Source organism: Carassius auratus, chromosome 26, assembly GCF_003368295.1.
Source record: "Carassius auratus strain Wakin chromosome 26, ASM336829v1, whole genome shotgun sequence".
In the NCBI taxonomy this organism is placed as follows: domain Eukaryota; kingdom Metazoa; phylum Chordata; class Actinopteri; order Cypriniformes; family Cyprinidae; genus Carassius; species Carassius auratus.
This window is the reverse complement of record NC_039268.1, coordinates 10,791,347-10,808,744: the sequence shown is the minus strand read 5'-3', so window position 1 is coordinate 10,808,744 and position 17,398 is coordinate 10,791,347. Positions and strand designations below refer to the sequence as shown.

The 17,398-nt window shown below is 35.8% G+C and overlaps 3 protein-coding genes across 21 annotated transcripts in view; 2 read left to right on the top strand and 1 right to left on the bottom strand.

The window, feature by feature from the left end:
- Positions 1-30: 30 nt before the first annotated feature.
- mgarpb (mitochondria localized glutamic acid rich protein b) lies at positions 31-8,399 on the bottom strand. Of its 3 annotated transcripts, none has more exons than XM_026204197.1 (7): positions 8,223-8,399; positions 5,745-5,848; positions 5,570-5,642; positions 5,199-5,207; positions 3,937-4,143; positions 977-1,693; positions 31-580 (listed from the first exon to the last, which is right to left on the bottom strand). In XM_026204197.1, the coding sequence occupies exons 1-7, from the start codon at positions 8,293-8,295 to the stop codon at positions 537-539; spliced, it is 1,227 nt and encodes a 408-aa protein (XP_026059982.1). In that variant the 5' UTR covers positions 8,296-8,399; the 3' UTR covers positions 31-536. The 3 variants fall into 3 exon arrangements, with proteins under 3 accessions (XP_026059982.1, XP_026059985.1, XP_026059984.1); XM_026204200.1 differs by lacking the exon at positions 8,223-8,399 and adding an exon at positions 6,712-7,294; XM_026204199.1 differs by lacking the exon at positions 5,199-5,207.
- A 474-nt stretch (positions 8,400-8,873) lies between these two features.
- Positions 8,874-12,906, top strand: LOC113044310 (histone PARylation factor 1). The gene is made up of 8 exons (XM_026204189.1): positions 8,874-8,996; positions 9,677-9,851; positions 10,022-10,208; positions 10,350-10,448; positions 10,719-10,869; positions 11,011-11,098; positions 11,264-11,436; positions 11,970-12,906. The coding sequence occupies exons 1-8, from the start codon at positions 8,955-8,957 to the stop codon at positions 12,102-12,104; spliced, it is 1,050 nt and encodes a 349-aa protein (XP_026059974.1). The 5' UTR covers positions 8,874-8,954; the 3' UTR covers positions 12,105-12,906.
- A 1,147-nt stretch (positions 12,907-14,053) lies between these two features.
- The window catches only part of LOC113044307 (ankyrin-3), a 62,515-nt gene continuing 59,170 nt past the window's right edge, over positions 14,054-17,398 (top strand). For all 17 annotated transcript variants that reach the window (XM_026204166.1, XM_026204171.1, XM_026204164.1 and 14 more), the window contains exon 1: positions 14,054-14,551. In XM_026204166.1, the coding sequence (XP_026059951.1) occupies positions 14,429-14,551 (123 nt within the window). In that variant the 5' untranslated portion in view covers positions 14,054-14,428. The remainder of the gene's footprint in view (positions 14,552-17,398) is intronic.

Genomic DNA, 17,398 nt, shown 5'->3' with positions numbered 1-17,398 from the left:
TACATTAAAAATAAATAAATATAAAGAAAGAAAGACATTTAAGATTGATGTGATTAATTAAAATTTCATTTCCTTCCATTGTGATTACACATTATTTTGTGTATAACGGAATAACTGAATAATAACCTAATGAATTACAATAAACACTAGAAACAGCATGCCAGTTGGGACTTTCTGCCCTAATTCTAATTTTGTCTTTTCACTTTAAAATAAAAAGCAATCCAACTACACGAATGTGCCCACAAAACCTTTGATATTCAGCATAATACAGTGTCACAGATCACTATTTTCCAGAGACAGAAAATTAGATCAATTAAACTTAAAACTGAAACTGACTAAATCTCATTTTCAGATGAAATAACTAAATTAAGGAGACCATATTCATTCACCGAATTTGCAATTCAGTTGGAAACAAAAAGTAATTTATAGGTCTTTTTTATGACTGTAACTGCACCACTATATGTTAACTTGTATGTATTACATCACAGATTGTCAAGTTTCACTCTTTCCAGTGTCTCAGGTGTGGTACATTCACTTCAGGCTTGTGTCATGGTCAATGCAACATTTCCACTTCCAACAGCTGTGGAAGAAAGAAGCAAGCATGATGACTGAATGTCTAAAACTAAAGTCCAAGAAAAAAATAAAAGATTAATTCACCGAAAAATTAAAGTTTGCTGAAAATGTTCTCACTTTTTTCCCCTTACAAACACGCAGGTTTTTTTCCCACTTCACAAGATGTTAAATGATTGACTGGACCCCTTTAATGATGTTTTTATCAGCTGTTTGAACTCTCATTCTGACAACACCGATTTACTGCAGAGGATTTATTGGTGAGCGAGTGTTGCAAAATTTCTCCAAATCTGTTTCGATGAAGAAACAAACTCATCTACATCTTGGGTGGCCTAAGGGTGAGTAAACTTTCAGCAAATTCTTATTTTTGGGTGAACTATTCCTTATTGTGCCATAATCATGTTACCTTCATCGGATGCCTCAACAGGTTTAGCTTTCTCCACAGCATCCTGCACCATTTCCATAACAAGACCTTCTTCTGCAGCGTCTGTTTCACCCGTAGCCTGTAGTGGGTCCTCCAGGTCTGCTGGTGGTGCTGTGAGATCTGCATGTGCAGTTTCTGTGGCAGTTGGCTCGTGACACAATGCTTTACATTCTTCCATTTCCTGACCTACTTCCTCGACTGTTTCTGATGTCAACTCTGCAGCTCCAGAGACTGTCTCATCTTCTGAGAGCTTCACCACATGGCTTGTTGAGTCTTCAAATTCCAAAATGCTCTCCTTCTCTGTAACAAGGGCCTTTTGAGATGAAGCGAGGCTTTCAGCATTATCTTCAGGCACAGCAGGGCTCTCTTCCTCAGACTCGACACGGTCATCTGCCACAACAATAATTTCTTCTACTGCGTCAAGTGATGAAGGCAGTCCTTCCAGCTCTTTTCCCTCTGTTTTCAGATTCAATCTACCTATCATGGTCTCCTCAACCACAGCTCCCTCAGGCACTTCTACTGCAACCTCTGCTTTAACATCAGCAACCTCCAGCCCATTGAGGGCCTCCATAGAATTGTTTTCCTCAGCCAATCTCACTGGGGCCACCAGGTGCTGATCACCGACTGAAGCAGCTGCGATCTCTCCTGTAGATCCAGCCAGGATTTTCACAGTGCTCAGTAGGTCAGACATTGGGATAACTGCAACAAGATTAGTTTATTACATAAACATGCTATAAATAGGCCCACAGAATCAATGGAATTTGAGCATTTTCCAATATTTATTTTTCTTTGATGGTTGAAATCCCACTTGGAGAGCCAATAACATTAGTTAATGAGTGTTACTGTAATTTTAGATTGCATTGCAGTAAAAAAAGAAACATTACAAGTTGTGCAAGGTGAAGTTCAAAAGAACTTCCATCCATTTCTGAGAACCTTGCTCTTGGATTTAAAAGGAGATTTATGTCTCAATATCATGCTCTTGACATTTGTATGTCATATATTGCAATGTATCGACATTATAGCAGCAAGGGGCAGCCGAGTGCCATTTGGAGATGGGCACACATAGGACATTGCATGGAAACAATCACACTATTTTCAAAGCTATAGATTTGAAGGTGGTACAATTGGGAAAATCTTCTTAAGTCACCACAAGTGGTATAAACTTCTAAGATTAGTGAGGAAACCACCAACACACATTAAAGAGATTAACTCAGATTAACTGTAAGAGATGCCTAAAGTCATTATGATCAAGCCAGTATGCAAACTAAAATGGACGTTAAGAGCAACAATTGGGATGCATTTGTCAGCAAAAGGAAGTGGGGTTTAATCTGTATTTACAGAAACACGGAAAAGCGGATGATAAAAACTAAGTGAAGCATCCTGATTGAAAGCACAGGAAGGAGCTATTCTACAAATACACGCATTATAAAGAAACACTAAAGATAATGTGCATACACTTTGACAATTTGTTTATTTTTCATCTCATTTACAGTTTGTGATGTGAAGAAATCAATGAAAACTGCACTGAATTCAGACTCAAAAAGAATAATATTTTAAGTCCTTTAAGGAATACATATATTTTGTCAGTTTTAAAAACTGCAAATCAATCAAAAGTAATGAATTGGTTAAGTCTAAAAAAAAACAGCATCAGGATTAAGAGCAAATGCTTCCAGTGTCAGTATTTATGATGACACTGGCATCACGTTACCTTGTGATAGTTCACATTATAAGAGATATTTAAACTAATTATAAAAAAGGCTCAATGTCTGTCCTCCAGACAACATGCACAGGTAGAAAAACAGCAAGTCATTAAAAAAAGAAAAAGAAAACAAAAAGATCTCTTATATTGCTTATAAGGCCACAATGGCTTGGAATCCTCATGTGTATAATACAATTTAGAAGAATTATATAGAAATGCATGCATGTCTATTCAATCTGTTTTTAATCTAAGTGCAGACTTAGTAAGTAGGCAACTTAAATCTAATTTAAGTGCGGACGCAGTCATTTTGAACATGAACATGCAATGCTTCTAGTGTCAGCCATTTCCATTTATTTTAGCTGCGCTAAACAGTTGTTATTCATCTTGATGCTGCAAACTGGCATTTGTTTTATTATTTGAATTAGTTTTAGTTGATTGCAAATTGTTATTCTACTATTCATTTAAAGTAGCTAATAAATTGAAAGGATCATACGTTCACAGGAAATAGCTTGAAAAAAGATGGAATGGGTCTAGAAGGCTGCATATAAATAAACATGAAAAGGTTTGGTCAAGAAATTAGTTAAAATTAGTTTTTGCACAAATTGCTTCAAATATCCGGTCATTTTAAAACATACTAAAAAAAAAAAAAAAAAAAAAAAAAAAAAAAAAAAAAAAAATTCTGAATGCTGTTTACTATCACAACAACAAATATTGGAATTTAAAACCTTTTTCAATTGAGTTCTGAATGACTCACAACCCTAGTACATATCCATAAAATGTTGCCAATAAACATGGTCAATATTAAAGTTAGTTAAGAAAAATGCCTCCCTGCACATGTATGAGACATTAAATTTTAATAATGTGGGTACACCGTAACAAATTACAGCAGGAACATGCACTGGGGGTGAAGGAGGAGAGATTACAAAACTTTATATGTGATTTCAATTAGATATTCAAGTGTGAAAACAGGCTGGAATAAAATATGGTCCATGTTTTGTTTGCTTAAATCTTCAATACTTATTTTTGGACTTCCTCAACCTCTCCTCCTCACCCTTGAGATTAACACCGTGTGGAGTTCACAATTTGAAAAGGGACACTTCTTTCTGTTCAGACGACACAGTCAGTTAGTTAAAGGGAGCACAAAAATGGGAGTCTTAATGGAGCGTTCCAAGGTGGGTTGGGAAGAATCACATATCTAGACTGCTGGGGACTCAGGCTGCTTCCTCAGCAGAAGATGCCTCACCGGTTGTTTCAGCAATGGGAGCAGCAGCAGCCTCAGCAGTGACATCCTCAGCAACAGATGCAGTAGGTTCCTCAGCATCAGCTGCTACTGCTTCTACAATCGCAGTTGCTGCCTCCACGGGTTCTGGGGTCTGTTCAGCCTCTGCATTAATCATCTCACCTGCTGTGGTTTCTGCTTCTGCTACAGAGGCTACCTCGGCCAATGCTCCTACATGGAATACAGTAAGCAGGACTTCAAGAAAAGGCAACATGATCCAAAGAAAATCCAAGATCAAGTGTGATAGAGTTAAAGCAGACTTATGAAATGTGTTTTATGCTGAATAAAGAGGGTAAGCATTAAGTGTTATGTCATTAATAGAACAACAATAGAGAGATTACGAGAAAGGGATGATCTAAAAACAGATAACAAAAACCATTCATTCAGATTAGACGTCAAAGAATCTAAGATCTTAGCGTTAGCATTAGAAAAGTATTGTTTATTTATTAATACTTCAGAATTAGTCAGATTAGGTTTTAAAGAACTTGCATGGAAGCTTGATCGACTCAAGACAATGTAGACCCTTCACCAAGCTAACATGGAACAAATGAAAACACACAAACGTGCATGATTAAATGATTGATTCAAACCAAAATTAAAATTAAAAATATATAAAAAAAAGTTATTCTGAAGACATACGAGAGATTTTAGTGGCAAACAAAACACAAATGTATTTTGCATTCCTTGGAAGTAAGACAATCATGCAGTCTCTCAATGCTGTATTTATTTGTTAGGAAAAACAATGGTAATATTGTGAAATATTATTACAATACAAAATTTATGGTTTTTGTATTTTAATATTTAATTATAGGTACAGTATGTAATATTGACACTTTTGGTCAATGTAATGCAATTTATTTCTGAATAAAACGTATAGCTGTTTTTCTAAAAAAAAAAATAAAAAAAAACATATGAATCCAACACTTTGAATAGTAGTGTAATTAAATGTAAAAGTCACTCTGATGAAAGCACTTTTACCAAGTTCAAAGTTCCATTGTCGCCACCAATCATGCTTACTTGCCACAATTTAAATGGTTTGCAAAAACTAAAAAGTTGTGCAATTACTCTTGGAAAAGTGCTTCTGTTGTGAGATATGTGATACATTGCTGCAGGCAAAAGAAGTAAAAGGGCACAGACCAAAATGTATAGAATAGTTTTGTTTTTGAGTAATGAGTGCTGCTCAAAAACAGACATGCTGCTAAGTGAGTAGCTGAATTTATACTCACCCTCCTCACCTGATGGGAGAACGAAAAGATGGTTAACAACACGCAAACAAGATAAGAAAACAAGTGAAAGCTGCTCTAAAAGTAGCTAGCTTAGTGGCTGCGGAGTAACGGCAGAAAGAGGATCAGGCCTGAGGAACTGCAGAAACATACACGCACCAGAACAGCGGCAAAATCAGACACCCTGCCTCACGGCATCCGTCAGTTCAACTATGAATGGGAATCTAATCCCATCTGTCCGTGTAAATTATTTCCGCTTCACGGATGCTGAAAGATTAACTGTGATCTTGAACAGCCAAAATGAAAACAGGCATTCATTAGACAAAAACTAAGCTACACCACAAAAAAAAAAAAAAAAAAAAAAAAAACCTTACTTTTAGGTCTGGCCTCAAGTTGAGCAATTCTTTCATTATATCTCGCACTGTCAGAGTTTATTGTCTTATAAGCCTGTAGGAGGAAACAAAGTTTAGAGGAGGATAAATTGTTTCTTTTTGTAAGAATGACAATAACACTTACAACGCATTCTAAATAAAAAACAAAAATACATACATAAACAAGAGCAGCAGTAAGTGAGCTTCCACCAAGTACCACGTACGCCATGTTGGTGCCGGACGCCGGTAGACCAAAGGACATCGGTCGTGTAGGGAATACAGCTATTAGAAGATAAACAGAGATATGTATCAGTTCATGCAAATTAAATAGTTAAAGTATTTTTGAGTAGAAAAATGAAATTAATAATTAACCATTTTTCTTCACCACCCATCAATCCAATTTTGAAATATACAAATCTTATACAATCATTTTTATTAATAACCCCATAAAGACTATTGTATCATATTTGATACTCAAATTTTAGAGCCACTAAATTTGGCTGAAAAACCTGTCATACACAATCTATGATATGAATTCTGTCATCTGATCCATTTTTGATGAACACTTCCTGGACTAACTTGATTATCCATACATTGTTTTTTTTAGAAAAACTGTTAAAATGTGTGTATACAACATATGATACATCAGGCTTTTGGTTCGAAATCTTTCATTATATATAATTTACCCCAACGTAAAAACCACAGAAAGCACTGGTCTAAGATAAATTATTGGTTGATACAGAGTTACAACTGATATGTACATGCATTTTATAGTTCCTATACTGTTATATGGATCTCAATTTACATTATAAGCAGAATTTAAATCATACTTTTTGAGCAGATAAATATCAGCAAATGCACCAAATTCTTCTATATCATACTTTATGAGCCATAAAAGTTCATGTCAACGTTCAAGAATTTATTGATTTCATAATTACATTTTCATAATTACATTTACTAACCCTAACCCTAATAAAAGAAAATAGATAATCCAAAATCCAAAAATCAGTATTTCAGTTTTTCAAAAATTGTCCTCATTTGTTGCAATGTCATTGCAATGTGCTGCTATTAAAGTTGTATCAGTGTATGAGTTTGATGAGTGAACATTTTAAGTAACATGCAAAATTAGACGGGACCAGACAAACCTGATACAGCAAGCATGTTTCAGGGTTTTCTGACTCTGCATGATTTCGACAAACACACATCCTCTGTGTACTGTAGCTGCAGTGAAGCAGCAGAAGGGAACACAATGTCCAACAGTTAAACTGCCCCTCCCACCCTCTCTCTAAAGCCCAGTGGAGCACATGGACAGGACAAACTATAGCGTCACATCACAAAATCTAGACTTAAAATAGTTATTTCCACTAGAACCCAGCATGAATTTCAGGAACGACTTGAATAGCAAGGTGACCGTCTGCACCTGTGCCTCATTTATACATTTAATCTCATTTACGGCTCCGTCAACGGACTGTTAAGGTAAAGGTAGACCAGCAGGTGTCCACGACAGTCCTGTTCTATGAAAACAGTGATTGCTGCACACACAAACACTGGCATACCATGGAGACGCCAGATATGTCAATGTGCAGAACCCTAGGCAAATGCATGATGGCAGAGAGCCCTGCATAGGGCCCTTTTCAAATATTTGGGTAGTTTTAGAAAATGCCTGAGCAGATTTTATGAATAGCCTACATCAGTTCAATCATGCACAGAATGCGGAGTCAGCAAAAAAAAAAAAAAACTGATCAGCCCTCAAAATCAAATTAGCCACAAGGTCTTCAGATTTTGAAACAATAAATAAATAAAGCCTCAAAAAGAAAAGAGAAAAAAATGTTGCACGCAGTTCAAACCGAGTGAATCCTTTGACAGGAAATTAACTTTAAACAAATCAAACTCAGCTATTTCCCACAGATGCACTGGAGCAGGGATGGGTTTACATGTCCCAGTTGTCCGTTATGGAAAATTCTGCATTTGAATCAAACGTCAAATTCACAAATACGCTGATGTCAAACATTTTAAAATAGAACAAAATATAACACATTTGTCTTAAAAAATAAAAAATCAATCATAACTCGCCTTAACAAAAATGTCATAACATTTGACTAACCACAACCTTTTGTACATTGTACTACCAATACCAATCAACTTACAAAATCATAAAAATAATACCTTTTAGACATTGTAATACAAAGCCACACACACACAACCTACAATAGACAGAAACTCTGAATTCTATTACATGAAACACTTGTGGGTCTCTTCCAAATGCAAAGACAAAAGAGATCTTTTTAGTTTACTGATGTACTACTATATTTCAGGTTTACTTTGGGATGAATTTGATAAGAATATCTCACCTGTTACATAACAAACAGCAGAAGCCAATGTTCTAGAGATTGGGCTGAAATCGTAACCACAGACAAACCTACTAAAAGAGTCTAATTAAAACTGTGCAGAAGTGTCCAAATACTTTCTCCAGTTTTAATTTCATATTTCATAATTCACGTGCTTTTTATTAACACGCACTCTTGTTTTGTTATTTTTGTAACATAGCTTTGTTTGAGATCGCTATCTTTTTAGCCTGCGTAGGCTGGTGAATTTCATTTGTTAATCCGAATCGAAAATACATTGATTTTAAGACTGGAAATCGATGTTTTCTTACCATTGCTGAGAGGAGTGAGTGTTTTGCGTGCCAGAGGTGCAAGTCGTTGCCAAGCCGCTCTGCAGAACATCATTATTGTTATTATCGGTGCTGTGGATCCAAAAAGTTATGGAAAACTTAAACTGATGAATTTAGTTGCCACAAGCGTGTCTGTCTCACAGACTGATCCTTTTAAACTCCCCGTCACCTCCCTCTGTGGCACGTCATGCATTATTTACGCTACACGTGGGCGTAAATAGTATAAATATCTCATTTATACTGCTATAAACCCAGAACTTAAAAAACAAAATGAAAAATAAAACGTAATAAACTATTGATTATGTAACTCTGCAGTAGAAAATTATAATAAGATCAAGTAAAACATTTAAAAAGAACATTCCATTGTATACTTATTGCATGTAAATTGCTATTTGTGTTTATTATGAAGATAAATATGAATATAAATTTTACTCTAAATTTTAAACAAAAACATTTATTATGAATTAATTTTAATTAATTAATTAATTAATTAATTAATTGTTATTAATATTATTAATAATTCATAAACGCTATTCTAAACAAAAATCTCTGGAAAAAAATAAACATTTGCGTTTGTGCATCTTATTCAGTAGGGGCAAAATTATGAAAACAAACACAAGTCACGACTCTAATTTTGAAATCGCTACCGGATGTTCAGAGCTTTTCTACTGGCTGCAGCGCTTTACGCGGAGACTGCAGGGAAAGGCAGCAGGCATGGCGGGGCGCGGGAAAAGAAAACCCAAGTCTTTGCCTCAGGTACATCATATAAACTTAATCACTTCGTGGCCAGCTAGAGTAAATTGTTCAGTCACACTATTACGTTGAGTATTTACTAAGAGGTCATATGCTGTAGATCGTGTGTGAATGACTGTGGTTCATGTGCCTTTATCATCCACTAACCTACACTTCTGTTATTATTTTTGTACATTCAGTAATCAATGCTGTTAAATACTGTCAATAATCACCATGTAAATCTCTGTTCGTGTCTTCAGAGCTTTTTGCCTGCAGTCAGCTACCCAAAACGTGTCAGAATCAGAACATTTGATCAAGTGCTACATAGTTAGTGTGTTATCCTTCATCTGGCTTTAGTTCATCGTGACAGACAGGCTACAAACATTGTAGTGTTAGCTCATTATAATAATAATTTCGTTTAAGACTCAAACGGACCAGTTCATTTGTCTTAATAGGGCAGTTTGATCCAATACTTGCTTTTTATTTATTTATTTATTTTTTAGAAATAATAGATTATTTGAATCATTTAGTTACTATCTAAAAATAATAAGTTAAAGACGATCTCCTGTTTGACGAGGGCTGAAATGTTACAAAAGTTTTCTTTTTTTTTCCTTCCTGTTGTCGTTTTTCATGTAGCATTTTATTGATGAAATTATTTATTTCTGCTAATGTAACTTATTCAAATGTTGCCTGTTCAAAACCAGACAGAAACATCAAACGGTGAGGTGAAAAAATCAAAAGAAGGAAAGAGAGACGAGGACACCACTGTTACAGGGGAAATGAGAGAAGAAGTGGAAAAATTATACAAGCTACGCATGCCTGATGATTTTTTCCAGTTTTGGGAATTTTGCAAGGGTCTTAATGCTGACTTTCCCCAAGGTATCTGTATTATATTGATTGTCCCATATCCATACCAGTGCTATTTGCATATGTTTTGCAGAATTATCATATGCATCCTAAAATTATTAAATGTATTACAATTAATTAACTAAATTTTGTCTTGTTGCACTGGTGTTTATTCTTTGCATGTGTGTTTGTGTGCTTTACAGAGGCTCTAAAGGAAACACTTGGGCTACGGCTAGTTGGACCGTTCGATATCCTGTCCAAAAAGCACAAAAGCTCATGTTCCTCTCAACCCAACTTTCACCTTCACTGGCGTTATTTCTATGATCCTCCAGAGTTTCAGACCATTATACAGGGCAACATAGACACCCAGCACCACATGGGCTACTTCAGGTGACTGTTTACCTGTTGCAAAAAAGTTTCAAGGGTGATTGCATTAGCTTTTCTTAGCGCATCAAACTGCAACACAGCAGATTTATTTTGTATTGTGGCTAAAATAATGCTGTGTCTAAGTGTGAGTTTCTCACTGTACAGAGATTTGCCGGATGCTTTGCCTGTGTTCATTGGAGAGAATGAAGCCAAAAAGGGCTGTACCATCACACAGATGGGGGATAACATCTTTGCAGCTGTTCTGTGAGTGTCATCAGTAAATAATGAGTATAAATTAAAATGTATATAGATGCTGTTACCGTTCACTATTTCAGATTCAAGTTTTCTTTATCCTCATTTTTAACAATTATGTTGCCTTCATTGCCTTTATTTTAAAAATATTTTTTATAGAATTCTAAATGTGACTTAAGGCCTTTGTTTGTTTTAGATATTCTAGAATATTTTAATATTTAAAAAATCTTTTTCATCTTTCTCTTAGCATAATGTTTTTCTCTCCCCCTCCACACCATCTAGGCTGTTTTTGCAGAAGAAAAGGAAGGAGAGGGGACAACAGAAGAACGAAGCAGCTTTAGACCAGTTAGAAGATGATTTAAAGCGAGAGGCAGAGAGGTTGGATTTGCCTGTGGAGCAGAAAACTAAAGCTATGAAACAAAGAGAGAAAAAGGTATGTTTTCTAACAAGAACCACGTCTTTATCTCTGTAAAATATGTGAAGAAGTACCTGGGATGTGTTGAGCTTATCTTAAACAAATGAATGATAATGCAGTCAGTAAATCAAATGTTCTGTTTGTGTGCTTTTCCTGTAGGTGGTCACAAAGACATTTCATGGAGCAGGAATTGTGGTTCCAGTGGATAAAAATAATGTTGGATATAGAGAATTGCCGGAAACTGATGGTAAATCTGAAAATCTGTCACAACCATTAACAGTGGCTAGTGTGTGAAAAATGCTTTTGTTGCATTACATTATGCCACATCACTTTTGAAAAGTATGAAGGGAGATAAAAACGGTAAGCCTTTAGTTTACAGTTTTTGTTTATTCTTCATTTTGTTTACCTGTAGCAAGTCTGAAGAAGATTTGCAAAGCGATTGCAGAGGCCAGAGATGATCAGGAGAGAATCAAAGCTTTTGCGCCCATCCAGGAAATGATCACCTTTGTTCAGTTTGCCAATGATGAATGTGACTACGGCATGGGCTATGAGCTTGGGATAGATCTGTTCTGTTACGGCTCGCATGTAAGATTAACACACACGAAAGTTCAACCTTAAATCCTTGCACAAACTTATATTTATACTTTTTATACTTTATCATTAGTATCTGCTGTTGTCTTTACCTTATGTATCTGGATTCTCAAATGTTAGTCAGGAACAACTAATTTACTATTGAACATGCTGTTTAACAGTTTTATTTATAATTATATATAAAATATATATATGTATATATATATATATATCTCACGTGTCAATATTGCAGTTTGTTTATATTTCAAAGGATATTTTACCTCAGCAGGTCTTTAGATCTATATATATATATATATATATATATATATATATATATATATATATATATATATATATATATATATATATATATGCCTGCATAGCTGTTACCTTTAATAGCTTTCTGCTTTCCATCCAAGGCCATCTTCCAGAGTGCGTGTCCTTGCACTTTGCAGACACATTAACAGCCATTTCTGACAGATTTTTCATGATATAGAGTTCTTCCGGACAACTGACCTTTTATTTTTTTTTCCTTCCACTTTTGGTAGTATTTCTATAAAGTGGTACGTCAGCTGCTTCCAATGGCATACAATCTGCTGAAGAGAGGTCTGTTTGGAGAGATACTGGAGGCGCACCTCACCAGCCGTTCCCAGGACAACCTTGACCAGCTCGCTGCTGTCTGACGTGTATCGAGAGGATAAGAAATTCAGAATGACTTCCTGTAATGGTGCTGGGGTTGGGTCAGAGACAGATTACAGTGCACTAAATTACGCTGTTAGGTGCTGCTGCTTCAATGAAAATGCAACAAAGCCCAGGAAAGGTTAGTTTCTTAAACCTAGATTGCTCTTACTTTTCTAAAAGATGTATTGGTAATCCAAAATGTAAACATTTTGTTGTAGGTTTAATTGGTATAACATAATTAAAATGAATAGGCACTTTTTTTTTTTTTTTAGCTCACTGCTCATTTGTGCTTTAAAAGAGAAATCAAGTAAAATGTTTCAACATTTTGTGAGTAATACTGTGCCTTTCCAAACCCAAATTTCTTTGATTCACACTGGCATTCCAGTAACCAATAGATAGAGAAATGACTTTTAGCTGCTGTAAGTTCAGTACGTTGCATAAATTATTTCAGATTTTGCCTTTTGCATTTCCATTAGCATATTTTGCATGACCCAGTTGCTTGAAAGCTATCCTTCAATTTGCCAGTTTATTTGAGCAGCGACTTCTGCGTGCCGATCAACATCTTGGTTATGGTTTCAGATCCATGAGTTTATTTTTGTGAAAGCAGAACACACTATTCATAGCAAAAGTGAGCTGATTCTTGTTCAAATGGTACCTTAAGTAATCTGTACTGAGAAATTAAGTTAAAAAATGAGTTTTCAGTGTCAATTTCTTACTGTCTCCATCATCTTTATGATCATTCCGTTATCGTTGTCAAGTATTGTTCCAAAGTAGATGTTTAATAAAATGTATATTTTTAATGTTTTTTTTGTTTGTTTTGTTTTATTGCCTGTGCTGTGAGAAAGATGAAAGTGAATCATAATATATCCAAATGCTATAATTCTGCTTACACTGCAAATATAAGTCTTTATTTCCAGTATACTATTTAGGTTTCAGGCCTATAAAGGCCTAAAAATGTTTATAATAATACATGCAAAACATTTCATACACAGTCAAACCAAAAATTGTTCAGACACCAGATATAATTTTTTAAAATATTTTTCTTTACTAGTAGTTGCAGGACACTATGGTTCATTTGTGTAAGGTAGGGTGGCAAAATAAAACTGTGACATACCCAACAATTCTTCATACAGTAGACTACCAGTAAAATGTATAAAAATTTTGGACTAAATGTCTAAATTAATATTGGTTTGACTGTATATCATTTAATATATTGTATTTTAATGAACAGAGAGAGAATATATTCCACTTGTTAATAGCAACATGAAGTGCATTAAATAATACATCAAGAATTCTCAATCTGGGGTTAGTGAGTTTAAAGAAAGCTAGTAAAGCTAATAAAGCATACAAGTGTAAAATAAGTACTTAACATTAAAAATAACACTATAAAAGATGTAATATATAATTACAATACATTTATGTGTGTGTGGTTATATTTGCAAAACATTTTTTATGATGCCATGTTTTATTGTGCTGGTTAGCTAGTATTTTTTTGTTATTATTTTTTTTTACCTAATCAAAATAACCCAATTGCAGTTTGACTCCTATTTATCTGAGCCTTATCTGTTTTTGCAAATGAACTCTCCATATATATATATATATATATATATATAGGCTATGTTGATATGGCAATACAATTAAGCTGCTACTACATCCCTGCTGTTTGTAAACCTGCCATTATATACTCTATTGGAAAAAAAGTAGTTATCTCCCAGATGAAGTATAGCATAATTGCTTTGCACATACCTTGGTTTTTTTCATTTGCCATTAAATGAATTTCTGAATTAGCCTATTGGTGTGATTTAACTGTCCATCTACTACTGGCTTACTGTATGTTCAAAAATACAATCTATTAAATCGATTTTGGTTTTGCCTCGTCATGTGTAAGTGGGGGTTTGGCTTATGGAGGAGGGGAGTGAGAGAGAGAGAGAGAGAGAGAAAGAGAGAGAGAGAGAGAGAGAAAAGCACGGGAGGGGGCTACTCAACACACCGATGAGAACATCGTTGATATTGCGCTTCTGTTACACCATCGTGTATTTTTCTCAGGCTTATCATTAATTACCCTCCTTCATCCTCCACCTCGGTCAGTGTTTCAGCACTGCAGCATCGGTGCCTGTGCATGTGAGCAGCGGGAGTGCCGCAGGACACCGCGCTTGAGACCCGCACCGCGCCGTGCCGTCACACCACAGGACATTCGTCTGTCTCCACTCTCTAACACAACCACAACATGAGCCCTGACATCTGAGGCCGGAGCACGGGTCTCGACCACCGGAGTATCGGGACTGTCAGATTCCGTTTCGCAGACGACATCGCGCGCTGAGCCTGAATGTCAAGAAGCTCGGCAGAAAGTCAGAGCAGGGGCGGCTCCGTCCGAGACGTGAGGATGGCCTCATCCAACAATACCTCACCCGAAGGAGGCTCTCCACCCCACCCGAACCGCATCCGCCAGGTCAGTGTGTGCGTGTGTGGAATGAACGATACGTTCCGCTTTTTGATGGTCAGTGTGTGTGTGTGTGTGTGGGCAAGCGTGTCACTTTCGCGGTCTTATGGTCCATGATGCGGAGGATGAGGCGTTGTCCTGGTTACCGAATCTTTCTGAAGCATCAGCAGACTATCGCAATGTATTCATTTCATCATGGCAGCGTTGTCACAGTGTCCATCGATCTATCGTTGATCAATCTGCTAAATTTACAGAAATGTTATCATAGCACGCCTATCTGTTAACCATAACCAATATTGTCATGTTTCCTTTTAGGTTATTAGTGTTTTTCACTGTAAAGCCTATACAGTGACTTTTTTTACTTGCAGAATAAACAAAAATCACATTTTAATCAATCACATTTACAATTCATGCTTCTCAGTTCATAAAACCTTAATTTTTCTTCATGGTGAGCTAATATTTAGCCATTTTATATAGTTTTTTTTTCCTGTGTATGCATTGCATTCGCTTTTCATCTTGGTCCAGCCTATTATGCGTGATGCTGTAGTGGCCGTGTGTGTTGACTGTTAGTGAGATTTCACACCTGACAAAGTGCACAGTTAGAGCAGCATTGCTTTGATGCTTAGGTGCCATTCTGGCATGTTTCCTAAGTAGCGCTGCTTGAGATTCAGTTTATTGACTGTGGTGTTTTACGCATGAAAACACAGCTGATGACCCTGTTAAATATATATATAAAAGAGAATTTAAACAGTTTTTTGTATGTCACATTCTCTTAAGAACCCTACAGTAACAAGCTTAGCCTCACTCACCTTCCCCGTCTGCTTATTTGAAATATCATAAGCCAATTCATCAATAAAAACCAGCCATAAATAAGTGATGGACTGGCTGAGTCATGTAGGGCTTTAGCTTGTCTGCATGGATGCACAGATGCCCTTCTGTGTCACTCAAAGGTGTAGCCTGTGAGCTACTATTCGCTGCTCAGAGCTTTCCAAGAGATACATCCACTCTATTTTCTTTGTTATTTCACTTTTACAGCTGTCAAGGCTTAGTGCCTGTGGTGTTTTTATTTTTTTTATTTTTTTTATATATGATCTGTTGAACTACATTTAAACTCTAGGTCTAAATTTGCCTTTCATCTATCCATTCTGATGTATCCTAAACCTGTCTTTTTACTGTTTCCGCTCTGACATCATGGTTGTGCCCTTTGCTAAGTGCTCTCGTCAGATTTAGCTGGCATGAAATAAACTGTTCAGCCATGACAATGCTTTGCATAGCTCTTGTATCAGTTCTGAGTTTATATCCCCCAATTTTTCTATATAAAATTATATATATATTCAAACTCATCTTTGAGAAAAAAAAGGGCAGAACTGTTAGGATAAACAAGATTTTTTTTGTATTCCTTTGTGGAAATGGGCTTCCATATACATATATATAAAAAAAATATATATATATATAATAGTAATTTTACTTATTTGCAAAAATGGCCAAATATTACCTAATATGATGATGCTAGGTCGAAATATATATATATATATATATATATATATATATATATATATATATATATATATATATATATATATATTTATATTTTTTACATTTAACATTAGTTTGCACAAAGTAATTTTTTACATAAAAAACAGCATCAAACAATAAGTTTGCATGTTCATCTGTTACTGGCCATAATTTTAACCTAGGATTGGGCATAAAATAATGCATTCAGAATCATTCGAGCATATGAAAACCTGGCACAAAGGGACACAGGAATCATGCCTTTGTTGCAGCTTTTCTGGTGATTCATGGATAGTACAAAATTGCTTCACTTTACAAATGGTTGTCGCTAGTAAAAAACAACAAAAATGCTACAAAATGCACATTGTGTTGTAAGAAAGGAACATTTTTTGGAATCAGCACCCCAAAATTAGAAAGAAACAACATGAATTGGATTTCATTCAGCAAATATTATACAAATATTGATTATATGGAATATGCACAGATTAAAAATATCATGTTACCTGTTGTCCATATGCCAAAAGACTGGGCAGGACTCGTTTTCTAAAGCTATTTCCTGTCAAAAGCACACTAATGCAGTTTCATATTGGGTCCTGAGTTATGATATGAGAGAGTGCTGTCAGGGTCTCTCTAGGTAATTCGATTTTAGTAATGGACCAAGCACTGCAGGCGTATACACCCAGGCATCATCTTATTGCATGAATACCATCTGGCAGTCCTAAAGTCTTTGTTCACTGGCTAAAACGATGTTCAGTTGAATATGTGGAAGTCTAGCAATTAATAAATGTAGTGCGACTGTGGTTTGGATGTCATTACAGCAGTCAGTTTAGGAAGTAATATTGCATCATTTTTATTCAATTAAACTGCAGTCTATTGCTAAATTCTGTGCACTAACTTCTTGAGCAGGATAAACAGAGGAGAGGGAGTGGTCCGAGAACAGCAGGCCTACTAAGTTATGATGCTTGTGATGCAGGTCTAAAAATAGGCTACCATCAGTGTAGTCATTCCTGCCGCCATACTCTGGTTCCCCTCAGGAGTGGGAAGTGTGTTTCTACCTGCAGGGCTGGTTAGGAGGGTGATATTCGATTGCTCTTCAGTCACATGGAGCCAGTTGTGAGTGGATGGAAGAGTGGCACAAACACTGCTGTACAGAGCACTGTAGTGGGCAAAGTGGTTGGTATTTTCAAAAAAACAGAAACAGATGTGTAATATGCGTCAGGTGGTCAGTAAACGTGTGTGATCTAATCATATGAAATATTAGTATATCATTGTATTTATGTTAAAATTTATTTGAAAACTCCAAAGATTTAGATCAACAGGAATAATTCTGTAACATTTCTTGTA

Bases quoted from the DNA above. Each gene is read 5' to 3' on its own strand.
- mgarpb (XM_026204197.1), bottom strand. From the start codon at position 8,295: ATGATGTTCTGCAGAGCGGCTTGGCAACGACTTGCACCTCTGGCACGC. The intron at 5,643-5,744 runs GTATGTATTTTT...TTCCTCCTACAG, and splicing joins TTACTGCTGCTCTTGTTTAT to GCTTATAAGACAATAAACTC. The intron at 581-976 runs GTAACATGATTA...TTTCTTCCACAG, and splicing joins TGTTGAGGCATCCGATGAAG to CTGTTGGAAGTGGAAATGTT.
- LOC113044310 (XM_026204189.1), top strand. From the start codon at position 8,955: ATGGCGGGGCGCGGGAAAAGAAAACCCAAGTCTTTGCCTCAG. The intron at 10,870-11,010 runs GTATGTTTTCTA...CTTTTCCTGTAG, and splicing joins TGAAACAAAGAGAGAAAAAG to GTGGTCACAAAGACATTTCA. The intron at 11,437-11,969 runs GTAAGATTAACA...CACTTTTGGTAG, and splicing joins TGTTCTGTTACGGCTCGCAT to TATTTCTATAAAGTGGTACG.